Raw genomic sequence first — 27,123 nt, 5'->3', positions numbered from 1 at the left:
TGCTGGAAGAGTTGGATGCAGCGCCAGATGATGGCGCTTCTATGAAATCGCCATTTTCTGGGGCGCCTTCGGACTGCAATTTTCAGCAGAGGGGCCCAGAAAGCTCGGGATAACCCGTGCTGCGGATTCCAATCCCTAGCTGCCTAGTTGTACCTGGCTCAACACAAAAATGGGGCGAAGCCCATGTCGTTTTTTTTTTTTTTTTAATTATTTCATGAAATTCATGAAATAATTAGAAAACAGGCTTCCCTATATTTTTAGTTCCCAGCCGGGTACAATTAGGCAGCTGGGGGTTGGGGTCAGCCTGTATCTGCCTGCTGTACCTGGCTAGCATGCAAAAATATGGCGAAGCTCACGTCATTTATTTTTTTTTTTAGTTTTTTGGCAAAAAAATTAAAAATGCTTCCCTGGATTATCCATTGCCAGTGAAGGTAACACCAAGCAGTGGGGGTTAGCAGCCAGTAGCTGCTTGGATTACCCTTAGCCAGCAATACAAAAAATGCAGCGGGAGCCCATATATTTTTTTTTTAAATTATTTATTTAAATAACTAAAAAAAAAAAGGGCTTCCCTGTATTTTGATTGCCTGACATCACAGTACTGTAAAAATAAATCATTCAAAAAAATGACGTAGCACTCCGCGGTATTTTAGATTCTTAGCTCAGATAAAGCAGTCAGCTACGGGTTGCCACCCCCATCTGCCTGTGGTTACCTTGGCTGGCAATCAAAATACAGGGAAGCCCATTAATTTTTTTTATTTAAAAAAATAGTTTAAAAAAAAAAATGACGTGGGGTCCCCCCATTTTTGATAGCCAGCTAGGGTAAAGCAGACGGCTGTAGCCTGAAAACCATGCCATGTCATGGCACATGCGACAAAAATCAGAGGAGTAGGGTGAATGCGGCTGGCACTCTACTGTGCGCGCGGCCATCTTGGATTTCCGTATACGGTCCGTATGTCATCCGTTTGTCATCCGTGTGCCTTCCGTTTGTTTGCATGCCGCAAAAAGACTGAAGGAAGAAAAATACATAAATTTACCCAGGATCCATAGCTTCAACCTACATGAGGCGGTCACATGTTCACTCCAGTGCCATTTTCTACTGTTTTTCACAGCGTAGAGCGCTCTGGTGATTTTCCTGTGCTTGTACACTTCATATCAGTCTTTTCTGTCATTATAATGGCAGAAAGACACATAATGTCCCACTCTCCTGCATTTTGTAATTTTGCACCCTTTGGTGCATTTCATGTGGCACTAAGGGCTGCTTAGCCTTGTATTTAGCCAAAAAAAAAAAAAATTTAAAAAACAAATGACGTGGGGTTCCCCCTATTTTTGATAGCCAGCTAGGGTAAAGCAGACGGCTATACCCTGCAGACCACAGCTGGCAGCTTCACCTTGGCTGGTAATCCAAAATTGAGGGCACCCCACACTGTTATTTTAATTAAATAAATAATTTTAAAAACAAACACGTGGGGGTCCCCCAAAAATTGGATCACCAGCCAAGGTAAAGCGGACAGCTGGGGTCTGATATTCTCAGACTAGGGAGGTCCATGGTTATTGGACTCTCCCCAGCCTAAAAATAGCAGGCCGCAGCCGCCCCAGAAGTGGCACATCCATTAGATGCGCCAATCCTAGTGCTTCGCTCCAGTTCATCCCGTTGCCCTGGTGCGGTGGCAAATGGGGTAATATATGGGGTTAATACCAGATGTGTAATGTCACCTGGCATCAAGCCCTGGGGTTCATGATGTCAGGCATCTGTCAGATACTCAATATCACCAACCCAGTCAGTAATAAAAAAATAGACAACAAACACATTTTTATTTCAAAAAATACTCCAACACATTCCCTCTTTCACCAATTTATTAGAAAGAAAAACAAATCCAGGTCTCGTGTAATAAAAGGGGGTCCCATGACGATCCATACCATAGTCAATGTCCCAGTCAATGAAGAACAGAATGTTCCCCATTGGCTGGGAGAGCAATGCAGTGACCTGAGCTAACATCAATAGGTCAGCCCAGGTCACTGCAGGGCATGACGAGTGCTGCTGTCAGGAGGTTAGCGAGGTACATTACCTGCAGTGATCGCTGCACTCCTGACAGCAGCGCTGTCACTGAGTTCAATGACCGCCGCCTTCACAAACCAAGTATCGCGGGAGCCCGTGACGTCACCGCTAGTGACAGTGTCGGGTCGGCAGCGAGAGGAGATGTGACAAGCGGCGGCGATGGAGGACAGTGACAGAGCTGACGTCAGGAGGGCAGAACTTCATCACCGCAGGTAAGGAACTTTACTAATCTCCTGACGGCAGCGCTTGTCATCCCGTGGCTGCTGACACTGCAGTGTGGGCTGCGGACAACGTACAGTGCGGGCAGCTGCGGACACTGCTTAGCGGGTAGCCACGGGGCTGGGGCTGGAGCGGGACAGAGACTGCAGCGGCATCCGACAGAAGTCACACGGAAGTGCTTCTGCGTGGCTTTCGGGGATTTTTGCACACGTAGCCAGGGTACAAATCGGGTTACTAAGCAAAGCGCTTTGCTTGGATACACGATATTTACCCTGGTTACCAGCTTACCGCAGGCTGCCAGCGATGGCTCCCTGCACACGTAGCTGTGAAAAGCCACGCTTTTGGTGATCGAACTGTTCTCGAACGTAACTCGAACTGCTGAACTTTTAGCAAATCGTTCGAGTTCGTCGAACGACTCGAACACTCCCCAAAATCACTTGAACATGAAATTGGCGAACCGTTCGACTCGAACATCGCTCATCTCTATTCGTGAACTCAAAATCACATCTAGGGCTTCAATGCATCTGGAAACACAGTCATTTCACTACCTTAGCCCTGTAGATGAATACCTTGGTCAATTTTAAGGAATTTGTTATTGTCCTTATATAGAGGATTTTTTTTACCCTTTTAAACTCATACCTGAAAAGAAAAATGTTTCTATTTCATATGTAATTGATGGCTCCACCACAGCCAAAGCTCAGTGCACCATTCTGCCCCTTCATTCAACCTGCAGGACACTTCTCCTTATCACAATCTTCGCCAGATTGATCCTGCCCAATATAGAAATAGGCAGTGAGTTCTATGCTCAGGTCTTCTTTCTTACCCACTGCATTAAATGTAAGACATTGAGCTGAGGTTGTGGGGGCAATCTCTATTCCAAGAAACTTGAAATATACTACAATAAGTAAGGGAGAGTGTAGCTTGGGGTGAAGGGACACAGGGGCAGTTGCTCAGGTTTCTAAAAATAAAAATAAAAATCACACAACTACTCAAGAATATATTTCAGATTAAAACTTGACTTAAAGGATGAGTCATTTAGGATGACCCTTTGCCAAGGGTGTATCTATAGTGAATGCAGGCGTTAGACTTGTACCTGAAGTCTAGGGTGCCTCAAGAAAAAGCAACCCTTTGGCCCACACGAGAAGGTTAAAGAGGTGGTCCACTACAAAGCATAGTGGCCACATCGATATAAAGCTGAAACAGAAAGCTTTTTCTGAATATCTTCTGTTGTCCATTCTGCCTGTGTGCGGCGCTATCGCTGTCTGCTCATTCCCCATCACGTGACCTCTGATGTCCAGTGATGTCATGTCAACTTTTGGAATTGGAAGTTGACCTGACATCGCTGAGGCGGGACCCAGTCTCTTGAGTGACAGAACTGTGGGTGGATTTCATCATCATTCTAACCTTCACCGCGGAGAGCCACAAGCATGAGCGATGCTGGGCTGTGATGTGCCGTGAAACTTCACTCATTCATTCAAAACATTTACCTTGCTTATTGGGAAGCCAAACACCTCTTCAAAGTAAGCAGGCTGGCTGATCAGCAGTAGATAAAATGTCCAGCTCCGGCAGAAATTTGCAACTATGATTGCATAGACAGGCATGGAGGTAAAGAACTTCTTCCAAGGGGTTTTAAATTTCTGCAAATTAAATAGAAAATTATGATATCAGTGCTAGCAGGTGGGAGAGTGTGTATAACATAATCAGCTGTAAACTAAAGCAAACATCCAAGGTCTAATATTTGTGCATTAAAGGGTTATTCTCAAGTTATTAAATTGCTTTAATTAATTAGAAAGTAATGAAAATAAGCAAGTTTGCAAGTGGCTTGGTTTTTCTCTCTGCTGCTGTTTTCCTGCAATGAGATCTATCTGTTACAGTGTACAGCTCAGGTCTATGGAGCTTGACCACCAGAGCCTACCCAGACCCTGGTTGAGGCCTCTTTCACACATCCGTGAAAAACCACACACGTGTAAAAGGTGCGTATGGCCGCCATGTGCCGTGATTTTGGCACATGAGTGTTCTCCGTGTGCTGTCCGTGATAATACATGGAGAACAGGCCTACTGACTCCCCGCTGCTGCTACTTTCGGTCCTCGAATGAGTAAAAAACTCACAAATAATAAGTCGACTTATTATTTGTGAGTTTTTTACTCATTTATGGGAATACAATACATATAGTATTAGTTTAAACTGTGATTTTTAGACACTGAATGCTACTTTTTCTCTTTTTTTCAGGTGTCATCTTTGTATATCCCCTGATGATCCCCTTTTCATTGCGTTAGGAAGGGGGGGGGATGCATCGGGAGAGTTAAGGGTACCCATTTGGCTAAGTGGGCCTATTGACTCTATTCCTAAAAATATTGAATTGCTCTAACTAGGATTTTAGCACTAGTTAGAAACCATATTATATTTAACGCAATTGTTATATTGTGTGTATGTGGTTTCTCCCTCACCTTTTTCTTTACACCTGTTTTGGTGATGGTTACTGTCCTAGGTAGTTATAGGGAGAGTAAGGGTCAGCCACCTGGAACTCGGGATGCCCAAAAAATTATGACATCCTCCGTCGGTGGAAAGGGCAATGTAGGGTGTGTTCTAGTATCTTTAAGCCTACTTCAGAACTATTGATATCTCATTAATTCCTCACTACATCGATCCTCTACCTGCCTAGCACTCACCAGCACAATTCGTGTTCTATGTTGTTTGAAAGGACACCCTATGTGTCTATTTTAACTAGATTAATAATAAAGTAATTTTTAGAGGTAATTATATATATATATGCTGTTTTTTCTAGTGATCTACCTCTGGTGATATCAGCTGTGGTTGAATTGGTGCATTATACTACTTGGAAGGCAATGCAGATACCATTATACTTTACGGGTGCAATGTACGGGGAATCTTTGAACTTCAATAGGAGGAAAATTACTTTGTAAAGCGGGCTTTACATGCTGCGACATCGCTCAAGCGATCTCGTTGGGGTCACGGAATTTGTGACGCACATCCGGTCGCTTTAGTGATGCTGTTGCGTGTGACACCTATGAGCGATTTTGAATCATCACAAAAACGTGGAAAATCGCTCATCAGTGACATGGGGGTCCATTCTCAAATATCGTTACTGCAGCAGTAACGAAGTTGTTCCTCGTTCCTGCGGCAGGACACATAGCTCCGTGTGACACCGCAGAAACGAGGAACCTCACCTTACCTGCGTCCCGCCCGCAATGCGGAAGGAAGGAGGTGGGCGGGAGGTTACGTCCCGCTCATCTCCGCCCCTCTGCTACTATTGGGCGGCGGTTCAGTGACGCTGCTGTGACGTCGCTGTGACGCTGAACGAACCACCCCCTTAGAAAGGAGGCGGTTTGCCGGTCACAGCGACGTCGCAGGGCAGGTAAGTAGTGTGACGGGTCTGGGCGATGTTGTGCGCCACGGGCAGCGATTTGCCCATGTCACAAAACCGATGGGGGCGGGTACGCACGCTAGCGATATCGGTCATGATATCACAGCGTGTAAAGCGGCCTTAATGACTGTAAAGTTGTGAGATATGTTCTTATGTGATCCAGCCAAATATAGATTAATTTATTTTTGGGGGGAGGGGCCCAGATAGAATTTCTGCTATGGAGCCCCATGATTTTTATGTATGCCTCTGGCTCCATGGCTACTGTGTATACCCAGGAGACTTTCTGTACAAATCCTAACAGGCCTCAATGTGAAACTAACATACTGGAACTGTATATTTTCAACCAATGCTCCAATACAGTAGTGATGGCCTGTCTCCTTGGCAACGAGCTGTAAACAATAAAAGACTCAAAGCATATAGCAGGAGAAAGGTTTAACATATAAAATCAAGCTATTTGTAAACAAGGATAGTTTAACTCTGTCATCTGTCTATATGTATCTCATAACATGGGAATAACTCTTTAATTGAAAAATTTCTTATTCCTAATATTCATAATATCGCATATTTAGATATCTATTGCACTATATATACAGTACATTGTATACTTATTAAGCAATAAGAATTACTCATCGATATGACATAAGTGAAATCATTTCAGTGTCCTCCCCACCAGAAAATATATCTATAATATACTTACACCAGTTGTAACTAAACTACAGCCTTCTCCAATGCTGGTCTCAATGTATGATCTTTCTTCAGCACTAATAGAAGGATGTGCAGCAGGGCTCTCTGTAGCATGTAGCAACCAGAACACGTACCAAATCATTCCAAATATTCCTATATAAAAGAAGTTTGTGGATTAGTATGGTCGCTATGGAATACTTTACTCAGTGATGTACCTGTGCATGTAAAAGCTTACCAAAAATATATGGATCTATAAAATATGATTTCTAAGTGTCTTGGTAAAGGAGTTGCCTGGTTTAGAAACCCCATTAACTAATTCTGTATTAGAGAATTCTGACTGAAGAGGAAGAAACCTGTTGGGATGGAATGTGAAAGTTGTAGCAATTTTTTGCCACTAATTTACTTCTGCAGTCAAGTGATGCCCTCCTCTGGATGCTCATGTCAGAAGACAGGCTGGTCTGATAGATGAGGATTATTTTTTTTTTCTGTTTTCATTTCTTATACAACTGTGACAAATAAGAACTACACAGATTATCTAAAATCATCCAGCAACTCAGGAGTTAAAGCTGCAGCAAGAAACAAGTATTCAGCAGTGACCCAGGTGATGCTGGGAAGCAGGGAGTGTGTGTTTGCCTCTGCAAAAGGAAAGAAGTGCCTGTTTGTCTCTTTGTAAGGAGCAGTACTATGAAAGTGTAGTGTATGTATCCTGAGAAATGTCAAGCTACAGAGATCTGCCAGTTCAGGACAGATACTGTCAGGAGTGGAGAACAGCTCAGGATAATTCAAAAGCAAACTGTTGTGCGCAGAAAGATAGGAGAGAAGTGACCAGTACAGGATCCACCCATCCCCCTCACATTACTGTATAAGGTACAGTATTCTACTCTGTGTACATCCACACTGTAAGGAGAAAGACTCTGTGTAAGGAGAGAAGATAATCTGTGAACAGACTGTTATGTATGTTCTGGAAGTCACATGTGAAGCTGATTAAAGCCTGGAACACTGTTATATAGCTGTGTTTGCTGGAAACTGTTACATCACCTCATCAATGGAAGATGCTGGTTAAGTATGCTCTGATTTAATCCTCCAAATTTCCAAAGAACTCATGTTTACTTTCTCCAGCCTCCCTATACAGAGTGGTGGACATACAACACAACCCTGAGTCGATTAATGTCAACTCTTAAAGTAGTAGAAAATCCTTTAACCCCTTCACAACAATGGACGGAAAGATCCGTCATGGTGCCCTGGGCCTTAACGACCAAGGACGGATCTTTCCGTCATGGCGTAATCGCGGCACCGGAGCCTCCGGTGACTGCGAAAAGTTAGCATAAACCGCAGATTCGGGGAGGAGGGGACCTGTACCTGACCTCAGGAGGGGTGGTGCCTCCTCCCCGGACCTACGGAGGCTGTGATTGGCTGACGAACGCCGCTCAACCAATCACAGCCACTGTAATGTTCCAGCCACTTAAAGTGACTGAAACATTGAAATCCAGCCCTAGCCAGTGCAGCTATAGCACTGGCCATTGGCTGGAGCTGGGTGACCTCACTGGATCACCCTCCCCCAGCTCCAGTAGCTCTGATTGGAGAGATCGGCCTTGTGACCGCTGTCTTCAATCACAGTGGACCTGTTGCCGGTGACCGCCCCATCAGCTTCACTTCCCGTTCCCTGCAGCACGCCAGTACAGTGAGTGTACACAGTGCAATGGCAGGGCGACAAGCTCCGGTCCCATGCTGTTATGTGACCGGAGCATGGGACCCGGAAGTTGCCGCGCTGCTTTTGCACTGTATGAAACCGGCCTCCCGATCCGCCGCCGCCGCTGCCCTCCGTGATCTGCCACCCGCACCCCCACCCCTCGTATCTGCTGCCCGCACCCTCACCCCCACACCTCCCGATCCGCCGCTGCCCTCCGCGATCTACCACCCGATCTGCTGCCTGCACCCTCACCCCCACACCTCCCGATCCGCCGCCGCCGCCCTCCATCTGCCACAGTGCCACCGGTCCCCCCCGATCTGCTGCCCGGCCCCTTTCCCTCGTGATCGGCTGCTCGTCCCCTCACCTCCGTGATGTGCTGCCAGCCCCCTCCACTCGAGATCGGCTGCCCGCTTCCTCCTCCGTTATGTGCTGCCCGGCCCCGCCCCCTCTCCGTTATGTGCTGCCCGGCCCCGCCCCCTCTCCGTTATGTGCTGCCCGGCCCCGCCCCCTCTCCGTTATGTGCTGCCCGGCACCGCCCCCTCTCCTCCGTTATGTGCTGCGCGCCCCCTCTCCGTTATGTGCTGCCCGTCCCCTCCCCTCCGTTATATGCTGCGCGCCCCCTCTCCTCCGTTATGTGCTGCCCGCTCCCCCCACCTCTCACCCCCGTGATCGGCTACTCGCCCCCTCCCCTGTCACCCCCGTGATGTGCGCTCCCTCCCCTGTCACCCCCGTGATGTGCGCTCCCTCCCCTGTCACCCCCGTGATGTGCGCTCCCTCCCCTGTCACCCCCGTGATGTGCGCTCCCTCCCCTGTGACCCCCGTGATGTGCGCTCCCTCACCTGTCACCCCCGTGATGTGCGCTCCCTCACCTGTCACCCCCGTGATGTGCGCTCCCTCACCTGTCACCCCCGTGATGTGCGCTCCCTCACCTGTCACCCCCGTGATGTGCGCTCCCTCACCTGTCACCGCCGTGATGTGCGTTCCTTCACCTGTCACCGCCGTGATGTGCGCTCCCTCACCTGTCACCGCCGTGATGTGCGCTCCCTCACCTGTCACCGCCGTGATGTGCGCTCCCTCACCTGTCACCGCCTTGATGTGCGCTCCCTCACCTGTCACCGCCGTGATGTGCGCTCCCTCACCTGTCACCGCCGTGATGTGCGCTCCCTCACCTGTCACCGCCGTGATGTGCGCTCCCTCACCTGTCACCGCCGTGATGTGCGCTCCCTCCCCTGTCACCGCCGTGATGTGCGCTCCCTCCCCTGTCACCGCCGTGATGTGCGCTCCCTCCCCTGTCACCCCCGTGATGTGCGCTCCCTCCCCTGTCACCCCCGTGATGTGCGCTCCCTCACCTGTCACCCCGTGATCTGTGCTCCCTCACCTGTCACCCCCGTGATGTGCGCTCCCTCCCCTGTCACCCCCGTGATCTGTGCTCCCTCACCTGTCACCCCCGTGATCTGCTGTCCGCTCTCCCTCACCCCCGTGATCTGTGCTCTGCTCACCTGTCTCCTCCGTGATCTGCGCTGCACTCCCTCCCCCACCTCTCACCCTCCCCGATCTGCTGCCTCCTTCATCTCCTGTGATCCAGCTGCCTAGATCCATCCTGTAGGGTAACTATCCCCAATCTCACCTCCCACTCCCCTTCCCACCCATCCCCCCCATCCCCCCTCCCCCCATCCTCTGCCGCTCCTGCATCCACTGCGCCCTTTCCCATCCGCCCCCACCCTATCCCAGCCGCCGTCTCACAATCACAGATGCTCCCTTTATATGCCGCTGCCCCCCCATCTGCCGCCGCCCCATCTGCCGCCCCCCCCCCCCATCTGCCACTGTTTTTTTTTTCTATGCCATGGGGGTCTAGTTTCCAAAATGGGGTCACATGTGGGGGAGCTCCACTGTTTCGGCATCTCAGGGGGTCTCCAAACGCAACATGGAATACGCTAATTATCCTAGACACTTTTGCGTTTGAAACGTCAAATGACGCTCCTTGCCTTCCGAGCCCTGCTGTGCGCCCAAACATTTTATTTCCACCACATATGAGGTGTCTGTGTACTCAGGAGAAATTGCACAATACATTTTATGGTGCAATTTTTCCTGATACACTTGTGAAAAAAAGCTACCTGGTTGAAATAACAATTTTGTGGTAAAAAATTTTTTTTTTATTTTCACTTCTCAACTCTATTAACTTTTGTGAAGCCCCCAGAGGCTCAAAGTGCTCAATAAACATCTAGATAAATTCCATGAGGGGTCTAGTTTCCAAAATGGGGTCACATGTGGGGGGAGCTCCACTGTTTCGGCACCTCAGGGGCTATCCAAACGCAACATGGTGCGGCTAACGATTCCAGCTAATTTTCTGTTCAAAAAAGTCAAATGGCGCTCCTTCCCTTCCGAGTCCTGCCGTGCGCCCAAACAGTGGTTTTTCGCCACATATGAGGTATCTGCGTGCTCAGTAGAAATTGCCCAACAAATTTTGGGGGTTCATTTAATCCTGCTACCCTTGTGAATATGCAATATTTGAGGCTAAATTAACATTTTTGTTGCAAAAAGTAAAATGTTAATTTTTTCCTTCCACATTGCTTTAGTTACAGTGAAGCACCTGAAGGGTTAATAACCTTCTTGAATGTGGTTTTGAGTAGCCTGAGGGGTGCCGTTTTTGGAATGGTGTCACTTTTGGGTGTTTTGTGTCATGTAGACCTTTCAAAATCGCTTCAAATGTGATGTGGTCCCTAAAAAAAGTGGCTTTGTAAATTTTGTTGTAAAAATGAGAAATTGCTCATAAACTTTGAACCCCTATAACTTCCTTAAATTTTTTTTTTTTTTTCCAAAATTGTTCTGATGTAAAGTAGACATGTGGGAAATGTTATTTATTAATTATTTTGTGTCATATGTCTCGTTGGTTTTAGAGCATAAAAATTCAAAGTTTGAAAATTACAAAATTTTCAAAATTTTCGCGAAATTTCCGTTTTTTTCACAAAGAAACGCAAAAAATATCGGCCTAAATTTACCACTAACATGAAGCCCAATATGTCACGAAAAAACAATCTCAGAATCACTGGGATCCGCTGAAGTGTTCCAGAGTTATAACCTCATAAAGTGACACTGGTCAGAATTGCAAAAAATGGCCTGGTCTTTAGGGTCAAAATAGGCTTGGGGCTGAAGGGGTTAAAGCCCTATTTTGGGCTTTTAGTACTGAGCAATTTTTTTCATCATTCTATAATTGCATTAAGCTTTAACTTCTTTATTTTTCCATTGAAAAAGCTGTGTGTTGGCTTTTTTGGGGTGGGAATTATACTTTTTATTTGCACTTCTTTGGGGGCATATAAATTGATGATTAATTTTAACGAAAGGGGAATGGGGATGATGGGTATGGAGGAGGGAATGGGAAAAAAAATTATTTCCTCATTCTTGTTCCAAGTTTCTTATTTTATCATGCACTATGTGATGCTTGCCTAAATATGTATATGCATACCTTGTGTACAAATGTACAATCAAGGACCTAATCTGCTATTGTTTTATTGCTGGGTACGAAATGGAGGATAGGTGTTTAGAGATGACAACGATGCTGCTGTAGAAGATAAGAAGTTCCACACTCCCAGATATAGTCAAGTGAAGTAGCTTTATTACGCATTTCTGATTTGAACAGAACCCCTTTCACAAAACAAACTACAGAACTAGAAGCATGGAACCTCTCGTCTACTACGGCAGCAGCGCTAATGTGGCGCCCTGGACAAGCCAGGTCATCACAGGTACTACACCAACACACCCCACACCCCGGTTAGGCACACCGAAGCCAAACACAAATCCTTGTTGCCTTCCTCCAGGGGCTGATGTCCACACCAGGGGGTGGGCCAGGCGGTTGGTCCCGCCCACCGAGGAGTTCACAGTCCTGGAGGCAGGAAAAGGAAGTCAGTCAGATAGAGTTTGAAGTGAAAGTGAGAGGACGTAAGTGGTAGTGGAGCAGTCTGAAGGTGGTCCGGGTGTGTGGCCCGGACGGTACAGCAAGGTTGGCAGACGGTGGTGACCGTCTGCAGGAGAGGCCGATTGGAGCGAACCGAAAGGACCGTGGACGGGTGGTGGCCCGGCGGTACCGGACCGGCGAGCAAAGAGAAGCCAACACCATCCGGCAGGGCTTACGGACACCGACAAGGCTAGGAGTCGCCGTTGAAATTGTCAAATCCGTTAGCGAAGGGAACCTCCGGGGTTTCCCAGCAGCCAAGTCCCGATAGAAGGCGACAGCTCAAACCGTGAAGGGAAACACAGTCACCGCCAAGGCTAAAGTTCCCAGGGCCAGAGCCTGCGGGCAAAAGGGGCTCCTTCAGCACCCATCCAAGCTGGGGAGTGGGTTACCGGTGGGAACCCATTGGAACCATACACACTACACAGGTGCAGGGAAAGGCAGTCACCATCAACCTGCCGGGAGGAGAAACACCGCAGCCGTCTGTGGGACCCGTCCATCCAGCCGTTTGTTTTACCGGAGACTGTGTATTCGTTACTGGCTGAGTGAGTACCACCGTGCCATGCGGCACAGCGCTGCCCCCGCGACCCTGAACCTCACCAGGCCCCGTAGACCACCTGCCAAACATCCCTACCCCTCACCGGGCCCCGGGACAACCAATCCCCCTACCCACGGAGGGAAGAACTAACATCCAAGCTGCTCCCTGTCATCGCTCCCGGGATCCCCGTCCAGAGCAGCGGTGGTGTCCCCAATCTCTCCACAACCGTGGGTGGCGTCACGGACAATATCCCTAAACCAAACCACCCCCCTTTCACTCACGGGCGAGGAACGCCGCTCGACTCCCCAGGATCCGGCCCACCGCTCGAGCCTCCACCGAGCAGCAGCAGCAGCCGGACTCGAGCAGTGGGAGAGCGCAGCGTCCCCTCCTCCGCCCACGACAACTTGGTGTCACGAACAGGATCTTACCGCTCTGCCGTCTGGTAGAGGTACGCCTTGTGACCGCCGGAGGTGTCCGGACGAAAATTTGGAGAAGCCGCCATCTTGGGCGCGAAAAATTCCCGCTCAAGCGTCTCCTCGAGCAGTGGAGGCGCGAAGGCCTAAACCCCGCCCCTGTAGAGAAGGGGCCGGAAAAAGACTAAGGGGGATGGAAACAAGATGTCTGCGCCCAACAAAGCCGCTGGAGGAGCGGTGGTCGCAGCCGCAGCGGCACCCGCGGATGGGAATGGGCCCGCCCAGGTCCTGGCCGCACTGGCGGGAGGTGCCATGGCCCCAGCTCTCGCTCAGGTGATGCCGTTCTCCTTGCCCTATGTGCCCGGAGCTACCTGGCTGCCGCAGTACATTGGGAAACCTGATGCATTGCAGGTTTTCCGGAAGAAGCTTAACTCGCTACTGGAACTGTACCCCCTAACTGATAAGCAACGTGCAGCGGTAGTGCTGGGGCAGCTAACCGGTGCGGCTGAGCAGGAGGTGGAGACCTGGGCCGAGGGGGACCGGTCCTCTGTAGCCACCATCTTTGAGAAGCTACAGACTGCCTTTGAGACCCATACCGAAGCCGAGCTGCGGATGCAGTTTTACCAATGCCGACAACGGCCTGCGGATAGCATTCTGGACTACGCCTTGCGTCTGCAAACCGCCCTCCGCACACTGAAGCGGGTAGACACCATCAACGATGCGGACAGCAACAAAATGCTAGTGGAGCAGTTTGTACAGGGGATGAGGTCCTCGGAGGACCGCAAGCAACTTCGGCTCTGGGCCCTAGAACACCCTGATGTGGGCTTTGCCGTGTTAAAGGAACGGGCCATTAAAGCTCTGCAGCCTCCAGCGTCGGAAGTCCCTGAGGTAGCCCCATGGCCAGCTGAGACGGCTCCCGTCGTGGTGGCCCCTGCTCTCCTAACACCTTCGGTACCTGCAACCCCAAGAGGCATGATGGAGGAACTGGCTGCCCAAGTCCGCCGCATAGATGGGGACCTCGCCAAGATCCTTGCCGCACTCCAGCCTCCGACCAGGTCCCAGCCCCCGGCAGAGATGCAGCTCGCCGACAGCCCCGAGGACGTCCCCTGGATGCAGCGGAGAAGGGCCAATGACTCACGGTATGGACCCCCGATTTGTTACAGGTGCAGCAAGCCCGGCCACTACTCCCGACGGTGTCTGTTAAACGAGCAACCCCTGGGGCCACGGGCCAATCCTCAGGAGTAGAACCCCATGGCCCCCCAGACTGGCGGGACCGGTACATCGGAGCCCGACCCATCATCCCCATGGCAGTGGACGGTATACCGGTGATGGCTCTCCTGGACACTGAATCTCAGGTAACCACAATACCATACACACTGTATCAACGGTATTGGGGGAAGGACGAATTTGCTCTTCCCGATGGTAACATGACACTGATTGCCGCTGATGGGCTCCCATTGACCCAAGTGGGGTACAAACAAGTGGCCATGACTGTTGGACGAGCTGAACTGTAACACCAGGGAATGATTGTGATAATGAATGAACCCAGTGAACATGACCCGAAAGTGGTGCTAGGGACCAATGTGATGGAGCACTGCATGAGTGATGTGCTGACCCTACTGCAGCAGCTGGCCTCCACAGCAGCGGGAAGCCGACAGAGAGCGGTGCAGCGTGAGATCAGGGCCCTGATGTATCGCCAGCATGTGAACTCGACAGGAGGAGAGATTGGGGGAGTGAGAGTGATGGATGCGGCCCCTTGGTTGTGCCTCCCAGGAGTGAGATGATGATCTGGTGTAGGGCACCGGTAGGTCCCCAATGGCGGGACTATCTCGCCATGGTAGAACCCATGCCCTCTGAACACTGGCCCACAGTGATGGCCGCCCGAGGGGTGGTGGACGTCAAGAAAGGAAGGGTGCCTGTGAGGGTGCTGAACTGTGGGGAGGAAGAGGTTAGGCTTCCCCGGTACGCTATCCTTGCCAAGTTGCTCACTCTAGATCCCCACACCATCCATGAGGCCGTGCCCCCGATCTCACCACCTACTGCCAGTCCTCACCCATCCCTAGGGGAGCTAGATGAGTGGTGCCGAGAGCTACACGTAGGCACTGACGATACCCCTACACATCACAAAGAAGGGGTATACCGGGTGGTTCCGGAGTATGAGCGAGTTTTTAGCAAACACCCTCTGGATTTTGGGCAGATTAAAGGGGTCCAACACCACATCCCCACCGGGGAACACCCCCTATTAAAGAGAGGTACAGGCCCATTCCCCCGGCACACTACCAATGCGCCAAAGACATTTTGAGGAACATGAAGGAGGCGGGGGTTATTAGGGACAGCTGTAGTCCCTGGGCTGCCCCGTTGGTGCTGGTTAAGAAGAAGGACGGCACCATGCGGATGTGTGTGGATTACCGGAAGATTAACCAGTTAACATATAAGGATGCTTACCCTCTGCCCCGTATTGAAGAGTCCCTGGCCGCGCTGAGAACCGCGAACTACTTCTCTACCCTTGACCTCACCAGCGGGTACTGGCAGGTGGCCGTGGTGCCTGAAGACCGAGAGAAAACTGCCTTCACCACTCCTATGGGACTCTGCGAGTTCAACAGCATGCCGTTTGGGCTGTGCAATGCCCCCGGGACCTTCCAACGGCTGATGGAATGCTGTCTGGGACACTTAAATTTCGAGACCGTCTTGCTGTACTTGGACGATGTGATTGTGTACTCACAAACGTATGAAGCCCACCTGGAGCACCTAGCTGAGGTGTTCGCGTCCCTTGCTAAGTATGGGATGAAGTTGAAGCCCTCCAAGTGTCATCTGCTGAAGCCCAGAGTGCAGTACCTTGGACATGTGGTGGGTGCGGAGGGTGTCGCCCCCGACCCCGAGAAAATCACCGCCATCCAGGACTGGCCGAGGCCGACCACGCTGAGGGAAGTGAGGCAGTTCTTGGGCCTGGTGGGGTATTACCGTCGCTTCATCAAGGGGTACACGAAGATGGCTGCCCCCATGCAAGACCTCCTTGTGGGACAGACCAAAGGTGGTAGACCCCTAGGAGCCCCACTGGTGTGGGAAGAAAGGCATGAGGAATCTTTCCGCCAGCTGAGAGCGGCCCTGACCGGAGAGGAAATCCTAGCGTACCCTGATTACAGCCACCCATTCATCCTCTACACCGACGCCAGCAATGTGGGCTTGGGGGCAGTCCTATCCCAGGTCCAAGACGGAAAGGAAAAAGTGATTGCTTATGCTAGCCGGAAGCTCTGACCGACTGAGAGGAACCCTGAGAACTACAGCTCTTTCAAGCTCAAGCTCCTGGCGCTGGTGTGGGCTATCACCGAGCGGTTCTGCCATTACCTGAAGCAGCTAAATTCACCGCTTTCACGGATAATAACCCGCTGACCCACCTGGACACAGCCAAGCTGGGCGCGTTGGAGCAGCGGTGGGTGGCTAGGCTAGCCAACTATGATTTCACCATCAAGTACAGGGCCGGCCGTGCCAACGTTCATGCTGATGCACTCTCTCGGATGCCCCACCTGTCAGAAGAAGGGCCCGAGGATGACGACCTCGAAGAGATTGAGTTGCCTGCATTTCACCGGCCGCCCACTGAGAAGGTGCATGTCCATCAACAACGGGTGAACCTGGACCCGCTGCCCAGTCAGGAGTGGCAGGAAGCTCAAGACCAGGCACCCGCTGTCCGCCTAGTCAAGATCCTGGTGGAACAAGGCGCTGCTGGGATAGACCCTGCCGCCCCGGCTGAAGCCCAACGCCTGTGGCGAGAACGGACCCGGCTGTACCTACACCAGGGGAAGTTGTATCGCGAGCTGATTAACCCGAAGACTCATGAGAAGATCCGCCAGTTGGTGATTCCCCAAGCTAACGTGCCCACCGTCCTGCAAGCATACCATGATGGTGCTGGGCACTTCGGGTGGAAGAAACTAGAGATGCTGTTGAGAGAACGGTTCTATTGTAGTGGAATGCGGGAATCTGTAGAGGCCTGGTGCCGAGAATGTGGCCCTTGCGCGCTGAGAAGGAAAGACGAGGCCAGCCAGAAGGCGCCCCTACACCCGATTACGCATTAACCGCTGGAGCTGGTTGCCCTGGACCATGTAAAGCTCACCCCCAGCCGAAGTGGGTACACCTACGCTCTAACCATTGTAGACCACTATTCAAGGTTCATGGTGGTTGTCCCAGTCAAAGACCTAACCGGCCGTACCGCCGCTAGAGCGTTCCAGGCTTATTTCTGCCGACCACATGGATACCCTGAGAAGGTGCTTACTGACCAAGGCCCGGCCTTTGAAGCGGAGGTATTCCAAGAATTTTGCCAGTTGTACGGCTGCAAGAAAATCCGGACCACGCCTTACCATGCCCAAACCAACGGCATGTGTGAAAAGATGAACCACCTGGTCCTGGGCCTCCTTAAGACGTTGCCTGTGGCCGGAGAAGCTACCTGACCTGGTCGATATGTATAACAACATCCCTTCCAGCTCAACGAAGTGCACCCCAGCATACCTGATGAGGGCTCGCCCCGGCTGGCTACCAGTGGATTTGGAAATGGGGTTGGAAGCCCCGGGAGCACTCCCTTCGACAGCTGAATGGGACACTCGGCGGAGGGTGCAGTACCGACAGGTCCAGGAATATGTTGAAAAGAACTTGAGCCGGAGTCGGGAACAACAGGAGCAGCGCTTCAACCAGAAGGTGTCTGCTGGTCCCTTCCAGCCTGGAGATGTAGTGCTGAAGCGAAAAAGGAGGACCCACAAGCTGGATGATCAATGGGAACAAACCCCGTATGTCATACAGCCCACAGGATGGGAGAATGGGAAGGCTTATCAGATCAGCCGTGACCAAGGAGGAACTCTGGCCACAGTTTCCCGGGACCATCTGAAGAGGTGCCCCCCCGTGTTGAGGGTAGCGGCTGAGAAAGAAAAGGAGGTAATCCATACCATGATGGGTGATTTTCCGGCAGACTGGCCTACGCAGAACGGCGCGGTAATTCTTCCAGTGATACTGTTCACACAACCCGTGGATGAGGAAGTAATGGAAGTGATCAACCATGAGCCAGTGCCCAGGGATGAACCTGTACCCAGCTCCCCTACGCCTCCGCCTGCCCTACATGATAGCAGGGAGGAGGAACTGGTTGTTCCCCCTGCCCCATTCCCTGTCACCACCGATACCGGGCCCCGAAGGTCTCCAGGGAAACTACTCTTTTTAGAGGGGGGCTTTGTGTGTTGAGAATACCGTGTAGAAAGTTTCTGAATGATAAGTGCAAATGATTATCTGAGAAGTTAACCTGATTTGTAACTTGATTGAACCGGTCGTTGCCGGCAACTGGTCCCCGTTGGGACCCCTTGAAACCGATGCGTAGAAACTGCTACGGACAAGCCCGAGAACTAGCAGGGCAACCACGAACTTGTGGTATGTAAATAGAAATGTTGGCTTGAAACCGTGACCGCCTCCGGAGAGGCTGATTTGGAGGATTGGCCTGGAGGAAAGTGATGGCCCAGGCCCGCCACTACCGTAACCGGTGGCGATACTCCGGGGGGTTCAGGGGTTCCCCATGGACGCGGGGCCCCTGAAAGGGACAGAACCCGCTCGGGCAACTTGGTGCTGGACTGGGGTCAAGGGGTGCTGCCCATTTGCTTAGGGGCAGCATCAGGTCCAGGTTGCTTGGGTGGGAGAGAGCGGAAGCCGTAACCGTTATTGAATGTTGGTAACGTTTAAAGAAATGTGCCTCCCGATGTGGGAAGAATACAAAATGCTTGTTAAAATGTTTTACCATTTTTTATCTTTTTACAGTTAAAAATAAAACCGGTGATGGACGGGCAGCCCGCGGACGGTCTGCATTTTGCTAAGGGGGAATGTGGCGCCCTGGACAAGCCAGGTCGTCACAGTTACTACACCAACACACCCCATACCCCGGTTAGGCACACCGAAGCCAAACACAAATCCTTGTTGCCTTCCCCCAGGGGCTGATGTCCACACCAGGGGGTGGGCCAGGCGGTTGGTCCCGCCCACCGAGGAGTTCACAGTCCTGGAGGCGGGAAAAGGAAGTCAGTCAGATAGAGTTTGAAGTGAAAGTGAGAGGACGTAAGTGGTAGTGGAGCAGTCTGAAGGTGGTCCGGGTGTGTGGCCCGGACGGTACAGCAAGGTTGGCAGACGGTGGTGACCATCTGCAGGAGAGGCCGATTGGAGCGAACCGAAAGGACCGTGGACGGGCGGTAGCCCAGCGGTACAGGACCGGCGAGCAAAGAGAAGCCAGCACCATCCGGCAGGGCTTACGGACCCTGACAAGGCTAGGAGTCGCCGTTGAAATTGTCAAATCCGTTAGCGAAGTGAATCTCCGGGGTTTCCCAGCAGCCAAGTCCCGATAGAAGGCGACAGTTCAAACCGTGAAGGGAAACACAGTCACCGCCAAGGCTAAAGTTCCCAGGGCCAGAGCCTGCGGGCAAAAGGGGCTCCTTCAGCACCCATCCAAGCTGGGGAGCGAGTTACCGGAGGGAACCCATTGGAACCGTACACACTACACAGGTGCAGGGAAAGGTAGTCACCATCAACCTGCCGGGAGGAGAAACACCGCAGCCGTCTTGGGACCCGTCCATCCAGCCGTTTGTTTTACCGGAGACTGTGTATTCGTTACTAGCTGAGTGAGTACCACCGTGCCGTGCGGCACAGCGCTGCCCCCGCAACCCTGCACCTCACCAGGCCCCGTAGACCACCTGCCAAACATCCCTACCCCTCACCGGGCCCCGGGACAACCAATCCCCCTACCCACGGAGGGAAGAACTAACATCCAAGCTGCTCCCCGAGCAGTGGGAGAGCGCAGCGTCCCCTCCTCCGCCCGCGACACTGCCATCTCCAAACGCCTATTTTTCATCTTATAGCCAATGAAAAGCAGGAGAAGGTTTGGCGGTCTGAAGTGATTGATACCAAAATTGTCCTATATAGGAGTGGTGACATTCATAACTCCATCAGGAAAGCAATTCCTCCCACCAAACCCATATTGTACCACTTAGAGGAACCCAATGGGCACTAGTGGTTATCTTTCTTTCACTGTTTTACTTTTGTGAAATCTAATACACTTTTATATATGAGAAACCTAATCTAATGGACCTTCATTTATGACAAACCTAGAGATATTTGTTAGGTCCCGACTCCCCAGTTGGCATGGAAGAGCATCAGTGTTGCAAGGTGCCAATGGGCAAACAGAAGAAGATTTCCCTTTTGTCAAACTCCTTAGATGCAATTTTCACAAGGACCATTGAATATAAGGTGTTAAATAAGTGAGATTGGAGTTAAATCTAACCTCAGACATTGCAGTGGAATGTTGGCCAGCACCTGGATAATGGCATGGGTAAAACACCCATGCTTATGTCAGGCACATTCCATACTATCACGTCATACATATTATTTATATAACACAAACATTAGGTCATAATATAATTTTTTTCTGCTTGAAGAGATTAAGAGATATTCCTGAAATATTGTAATTTTAATACTAAACATTAAGCCTAACATGAGGCTGATAAGTCGGATCACTTAATAGCATTCATATCATTATCATCACAGGAAAGAATTCAGAGAGAGGTAATATCAACAAATAGATAACACAGATTCATCCATTCACAATAGGTAATGATCACAGCTCTCCTTCTCCTCCTCCCTTCCTAACTACCTCAGCCCAGATCACAAATGATGCCTAGAGCACTCTCTTAATAAAAACTGGTCTTTACAATGTGTTGTGTAATCTCTCCTGAGTACGCCAATACCCTCATATATGGCCGAAAACTACTTTCGAGGCACAGTGGCAGAGCCCCTAACATGCCAGAAAAGGAGACTCCCCCATAAGTAACCCCACGTTACCAAATACACCCCTCAAATACTTAATCTAAGAGTGCAGTGATCCTACTGACACCACAGGTGTGTCACAGAATTTTATACCATAAGGCAATGAAGAACAAATAATTACATTTTTACCACAAAAAATAGTTTTAGCCTCAGATCTTACATTTGTATACTGGGAAACGGGTAAAAAATGGCACCAAAATTTGTTACACAATTTCTACTGAACGTGACAATACCCCACATGTGACTGTACAATACTGTTTAGCCACAAGGTGAGACTCAGGAGAGAAGGATTGATATTTGACTCTTGGATTACAGACTTTCCTAGAATAGTTACAGACTCTATATACAGAGCCCCTACATGCCAGAAGAGTTGAATCCTCTCCGAGTATCCATATTTTGAAAATTACACCCTCTAAGAATTTATCTGCAGGTGTAGTAATGATTTTTGACTTGATGGGTGTTTTACAGAAACAAACTGCAATAGATATTGATGAGTGAAAATTGCAAATCTGTCATTGTGGCGCCCGTACATTGTAGTGCCCATAGATTGTGCCCAGCTCGTGCTTCTGGGGACACCCACCCCGTAAATTAAGTGGGCTCTCCTCAGTACAGAAATGTCAAAGATGAATGCTAAATGTAGTTTAGAAACATTGTGGGGCTCAGAAGGGATGGAGCCAGGGGGCATTTGGATTTGGGAGTGCAGATTTTGCTGGGTTTCTTTTTCATAGCGCTTTCCCACAGCCTTTGTGTTACCAGTAACATGAAAACCCCCTATATTTCCATGGAAAGATAATGGACCTGAGTGGGGACTTGCTTTTTGTGGATTGAGTTGAAGCTTTTATTGGAAACATTCACTGTGCATTATGAGTGATAAGACAGCTTTACTCTTCGGGTCAGTGTGATAACAGTGATACCAGATTTATATCGTTTTTTGTTTACGCTTGGCTACTATCACACACAAAATAATGTTTTTTTTTAACAAAAAAAATATGTTTGCATTGCCGTATCTCCCACCGGTGATTGTGCAGACAAGGTGCCTGTTGCCCCACGATCGCCATGACATATCTATACATCATCAGTTGGTAATCCCTTCCTTACCATGATTTATAGGACCTGTAAAGCTGGGGTCACACTAAACGACAGCGACAACGACGTCGCTGTTACGTCACCATTTTCTGTGACGTAGCAGCGACCTTGTAAGTCGCTGTTATGATCGCTGCTTAGCTGTCAAACACAGCAGCCGAAGCAGCGATCATAACGTCAGTGCTGCAACATGTGCAGAGAGCAGGGAGCCGCGCACACTGAGCGCTGGCTCCCTGCTCTCCTAGCTACAGTACACATCGGGTTAATTATGTGACGCCCTGGGCAAGCCAGGGGTCACAGGTCACAACACAACACGCACCCCACATTCCCTGCAGGTACACCGAGGTCAAAACTAAAATCCTTGTTGCCTTCCTCCAGGGGCTGGTGTCCACACCAGGGGGTGGGCCAGGCGGTTGGCTCCACCCACCGAGGAGTTCACAGCCCTGGAGGCGGGAAAACCAGGCAGATGAGTGTTAGAGTTGAGAGTAGAAGGAAGTGGTAAAGGAGCAAGTGACAGGGTGGAAGTAGAAAGTGAAGAAAGTGACAGCAAGAAGCCTGAAGTTAGTCCGGGTGTGTGCCCCGGACTGAGACAGCAAGGTTGGCAGACGGCGGTGACCGTCTGCAGGAGAGATTGCTCGGAGGTTGCCGAAAGGACCGTGGACGGGTGGTGACCCGGCGGTACCGGAGCGGTATACAAAGAATAGTCAGCACCAGGGCAGGGGCCTTTCGGATCCCGGCAAGGCTAGGAGTCGCCATAATTTGCCAAATCCGTCAGTGAAGGGGACGACTGTCTCCCAACAACCAAGTCCCGATTGAAGGTAACAGTCCGACCGTTAAGGGGAGATACCGCCACCGCCAAGGCACCAGTTTCCCAGGGCCAGCGCCTGCGGGCAAGAGTGGGGCTCCTCCGGCCCATATCAAGGCTGGGGAGCGGGTTACCGGTGGGAATCCATCGCTACCAACAGACTACACATAGGTGCAGGGAAGAGACCGTCACCGTCAACTGCAGGGAACATCAGCACCGCAACCGCCCGAGGGACCCGTCCAACCAGCCGTTTGTTTACCGAGAACTGTGTCGTGTTTACTGGCTGAGTAAGTACCTCCGTGCCGTGCGGCACCGCGCTGCCCCTGCGCCCCTGCACCTCCACAGGCCCCATAACCCGCCTGTCCACCATCCCAACCCCATCACTGGGCCCCGGGACCACCAATCCCCTACCCACGGAGGGGCAAATCAACAACTGGCTGCTCCATACCACCACTCCCGGGATCCCCAGCCAGAGCAGCGGTGGTGTCCACCTAACCACCACAACCGTGGGTGGCGTCACGGACAATAAACAATCCCAACTACCAATCTCCTTTCACTCACGGGCGAGGAGCGCCGCTAGAGTCCCCGGGATCCGGCCCATCGCTCGAGCAGCAGCAGGCCGCAGCAGCAGCGGCAGCCGGACCCGAGCAGTGGGAGAGAGCGGCGTCCCCTCCTCCGCCCGCGACAACTTGGCGTCATGAACAGGATCTTACCGCTCTGCCGTCTGGTAGAGGTGCGCCTTGTTACCGCCGGAGGTGTCCGGCCAGAAAATTTCAGAAGCCGCCATCTTTGGCGCGAAGAGTTCCCGCTCGAGCGTCTTCTCGAGTAGCAAAGGCGCGAAGGCCAAAACCCCGCCCTGATAGAGGAGGGGCCGGAAAGAAGCTAAGGGGGACGCGATGGCGGCTGGCTGCATGTGAACGCAGCTATAAAAGCAGGGACGCCAGGACTCTGCAGTCACCCTGTTCCTGGAAGAAGTCGCCAGCGGCATGTGGATGCCGTCCCGAAGCACCGTAGCCCCCGCGCCGGGAACCTCGGCGTGGGTGGAGATCCGGACCGCGCAGCTCTATCAAAGGCTGCAGGTCAAAATGCAGCTCCTCATGGAGGAGTGGGAGGCCGACATTGCGGACGTGATAGCAACCGTGCGGAGACGCGAGGAGGAAGCTGAGGAAGGGAGGGTGAGTGACCCACGCCCCGATGCCCTTGAAGGGCCGGTCATCGCGGCTGCGGGACCCGGTCCAAGCCCTCTCGCCCTGTTACCTCCCTCGCCACCTGTCTCGGAAGCTGTGACCCCGCCACTAGGCCCGCTGCCACCGCAACCGGTAGCGATACCCAGCATGCCCGCCCCGGCGGGCCGACCTGTAGCCGGAGCCCGTAGCAAATCGGAGGTGCTGCCATGGAAGGCCCTGAAGTCTGCACCGGAGGCATCCCCTGAGAAGCCCCTCGAGCCAGAGCTGATAACCCATTCCGAGCCGAAGGCCCAACCGCGGAAAGCCCCTGTGCCCATCCCCTACACTTCGGCTGAGGTTGCGCCGGGTTGCCGCTGCAAGGCGGCGCCCAAGGCCAAGATGCCGCGGGACCTGCCACCCAGATCCCTGACAGTGCGCAGTGTCCACAATGTCCCGCGGGGCCCGACCCGTGCGCCGGAGCTCGCAGCAGCGCCGTATTGGGACAGGGAGCCGGTACCGCTGGGCCCGGAGATCGGTGAAAGGGAAAGGAGGAAGGCGGAGTTGGTGGCCCGTGCAATCCGGGAAATGGAGAACCTCCGTCAGGCGACTTTTCGTGTCCGGGGCCCGCTGTATGAAGGGCAGGTGAGGCGGTTTGATGTCCGCCGCGGCTATGGGTTTATATATGAACTGAGCCTGGAGGCCGAAGTGTTTATAGCCCGGAGGGATGTGAACGCTCATCTGCCCGAGGAGCACCCCGGTCGTAACCTGATGCCGGGAGACATAGTCCAGTATACCCGGCACTGTGGAGAGAGGGGGTGGTTTGCCCTGGATGCAAAGTTGAGGGGCAGCCAGGAGGGCCGTGTGAGTTCTGCACCCCCTCCCTCAGATGAAGCCGACGATTTGGAGTGATGGCAGCGGAGAACAGTTGCACCGTCCCCGTTGGGACCAAAGCCTTTTGAAAATGATGATAAGTAAATGGAAACGAACAGTCATCTGATTTGCACCGTGATTGGGAAAACCGGCCGTTGCCGGCACCGTTGTCCCCGTGGGGACCGTTTAAAAAGTTGCATGAGGAACTGCTCATGGACAAGCCCGTGAACTTGCAGGGCAACCACAAACGTTAGTGGCTTGTAAATAAGTTGAGTTACCGGTACCGTTTCCGCAGTTACCGCCTCCGGAGAGGCAGGTTGGAGGGAGGGCCCGCAGTAGAGCCGGCTGGGGCCCAGCCACCACAGGGACTGGTGGCTACCCTCTGGAGGGGAAGGACAGATCCCGCTCGGGTGACTTGGTGCAGGACTGGGGTCAAGGGGTGCTGCCTGGGCTTTAGGGGCAGCATCAGGGCCAGGTTGCTTGGGTGGGAGAGAGCGGAAACCGTAACCGTTAACCGTTTGAACCCGTAACGTTTAAAGAAATGTGCCTCCCGCTGTGGGAAGATGTTATTTTAATTGTAAATATGTTACCGTTTTCTATTTTTCAGAAAAACAAAAAGGAAAATAAAACCGGTGTTGGACGGGCAGCCCGAGGATGGTCTGCGTTTTGCTAAGGGGGAATGTGACGCCCTGGGCAAGCCAGGGGTCACAGGTCACAACACAACACGCACTCCACATTCCCTGCAGGTACACCGAGGTCAAAACTAAAATCCTTGTTGCCTTCCTCCAGGGGCTGGTGTCCACACCAGGGGGTGGGCCAGGCGGTTGGCTTCGCCCACCGAGGAGTTCACAGCCCTGGAGGCGGGAAAACCAGGCAGATGAGTGTTAGAGTTGAGAGTAGAAGGAAGTGGTAAAGGAGCAAGTGACAGGGTGGAAGTAGAAAGTGAAGAAAGTGACAGCAAGAAGCCTGAAGTTAGTCCGGGTGTGTGCCCCGGACTGAGACAGCAAGGTTGGCAGACGGCGGTGACCGTCTGCAGGAGAGATTACTCGGAGGTTGCCGAAAGGACCGTGGACGGGTGGTGACCCGGCGGTACCGGAGCGGTATACAAAGAACAGTCAGCACCAGGGCAGGGGCCTTTCGGATCCCGGCAAGGCTAGGAGTCGCCATAATTTGCCAAATCCGTCAGTGAAGGGGACGACTGTCTCCCAACAACCAAGTCCCGATTGAAGGCAACAGTCCGACCGTTAAGGGGAGACACCGCCACCGCCAAGGCAGCAGTTTCCCAGGGCCAGCGCCTGCGGGCAAGAGTGGGGCTCCTCCGGCCCATATCCAGGCTGGGGAGCGGGTTACCTGTGGGAATCCATCGCTACCAACAGACTACACATAGGTGCAGGGAAGAGACCGTCACCGTCAACTGCAGGGAACATCAGCACCGCAACCGCCCGAGGGACCCGTCCAACCAGCCGTTTGTTTACCAAGAACTGTGTCGTGTTTACTGGCTGAGTGAGTACCTCCGTGCCATGCGGCACCGCGCTGCCCCTGTGCCCCTGCACCTCCACAGGCCCCATAACCCGCCTGTCCACCATCCCAACCCCATCACTGGGCCCCGGGAGCACCAATCCCCTACCCACGGAGGGGCAAATCAACAACTGGCTGCTCCATACCACCACTCCCGGGATCCCCAGCCAGAGCAGCGGTGGTGTCCACCTAATCACCACAACCGTGGGTGGCGTCACGGACAATAAACAATCCCAACTACCAATCCCCTTTCACTCACGGGCGAGGAGCGCCGCTAGAGTCCCCGGGATCCGGCCCATCGCTCGAGCCACCGAGCAGCAGCAGGCCGCGGCAGCAGGCCGCGGCAGCAGCGGCAGCCGGACCCGAGCAGTGGGAGAGCGCGGCGTCCCCTCCTCCGCCCGCGACAACTACACGATGTGTCCAGCAGCTACATGTGCAGAGAGCAGGGAGCCGCGCACACTGCTTAGCGTTTGCTCCCTACTCTCCTAGCTACAGTACACATCGGGTTAATTACACGATGTGTACTGCAGCTACATGTGCAGAGAGCAGGAGCCGGCGCTGGCAGCGTGAGAGCGGCGGAGGCTGGTAACGAAGGTAAATATCGGGTAACCACCTTGGTAACCCGATGTTTACCTTGGTTACAGCTTACCGCAGCTGCCAGATACCGCCTCCTGCTCCCTGCTCGCTTCATTTCGTCGCTCTCTCGCTGTCACACACAGCGATCTGTGCGTCACAGCGGGAGAGCGACGACCAAAAAATGAAGATGGACATTCAGCAACGAGCGGCGACCTCATAGCAGGGGCCAGCTCGTTGCTGGATGTCACACACAGCGACAGCGACGGGACGTCGCTGCAACGTCACAGAAAATGGTGACGTAGCAGCGACGTCGTTGTCGCTGTGTGTGACACCACCC

The 27,123-nt window shown here is 52.2% G+C and overlaps 1 protein-coding gene across 1 annotated transcript in view; it reads right to left on the bottom strand.

Annotated features, from left to right (window-relative positions):
- Nucleotides 1-27,123, bottom strand: part of SLC17A8 (solute carrier family 17 member 8) — a 140,727-nt gene that overhangs the window by 73,199 nt on the left and 40,405 nt on the right. The window contains exons 7-8 of the mRNA XM_075342388.1: nt 6,359-6,498; nt 3,763-3,912 (exon numbers count right to left, since the gene is read on the bottom strand). Coding sequence (XP_075198503.1) covers nt 3,763-3,912; nt 6,359-6,498 — 290 coding nt within the window. The remainder of the gene's footprint in view (nt 1-3,762; nt 3,913-6,358; nt 6,499-27,123) is intronic.

The sequence above is a fragment of the Anomaloglossus baeobatrachus genome, chromosome 4, assembly GCF_048569485.1.
Source record: "Anomaloglossus baeobatrachus isolate aAnoBae1 chromosome 4, aAnoBae1.hap1, whole genome shotgun sequence".
Classification (NCBI taxonomy): domain Eukaryota; kingdom Metazoa; phylum Chordata; class Amphibia; order Anura; family Aromobatidae; genus Anomaloglossus; species Anomaloglossus baeobatrachus.
Note: the sequence above shows the minus strand (reverse complement) of the source record. Positions and strands in the feature narration are given on the sequence as shown.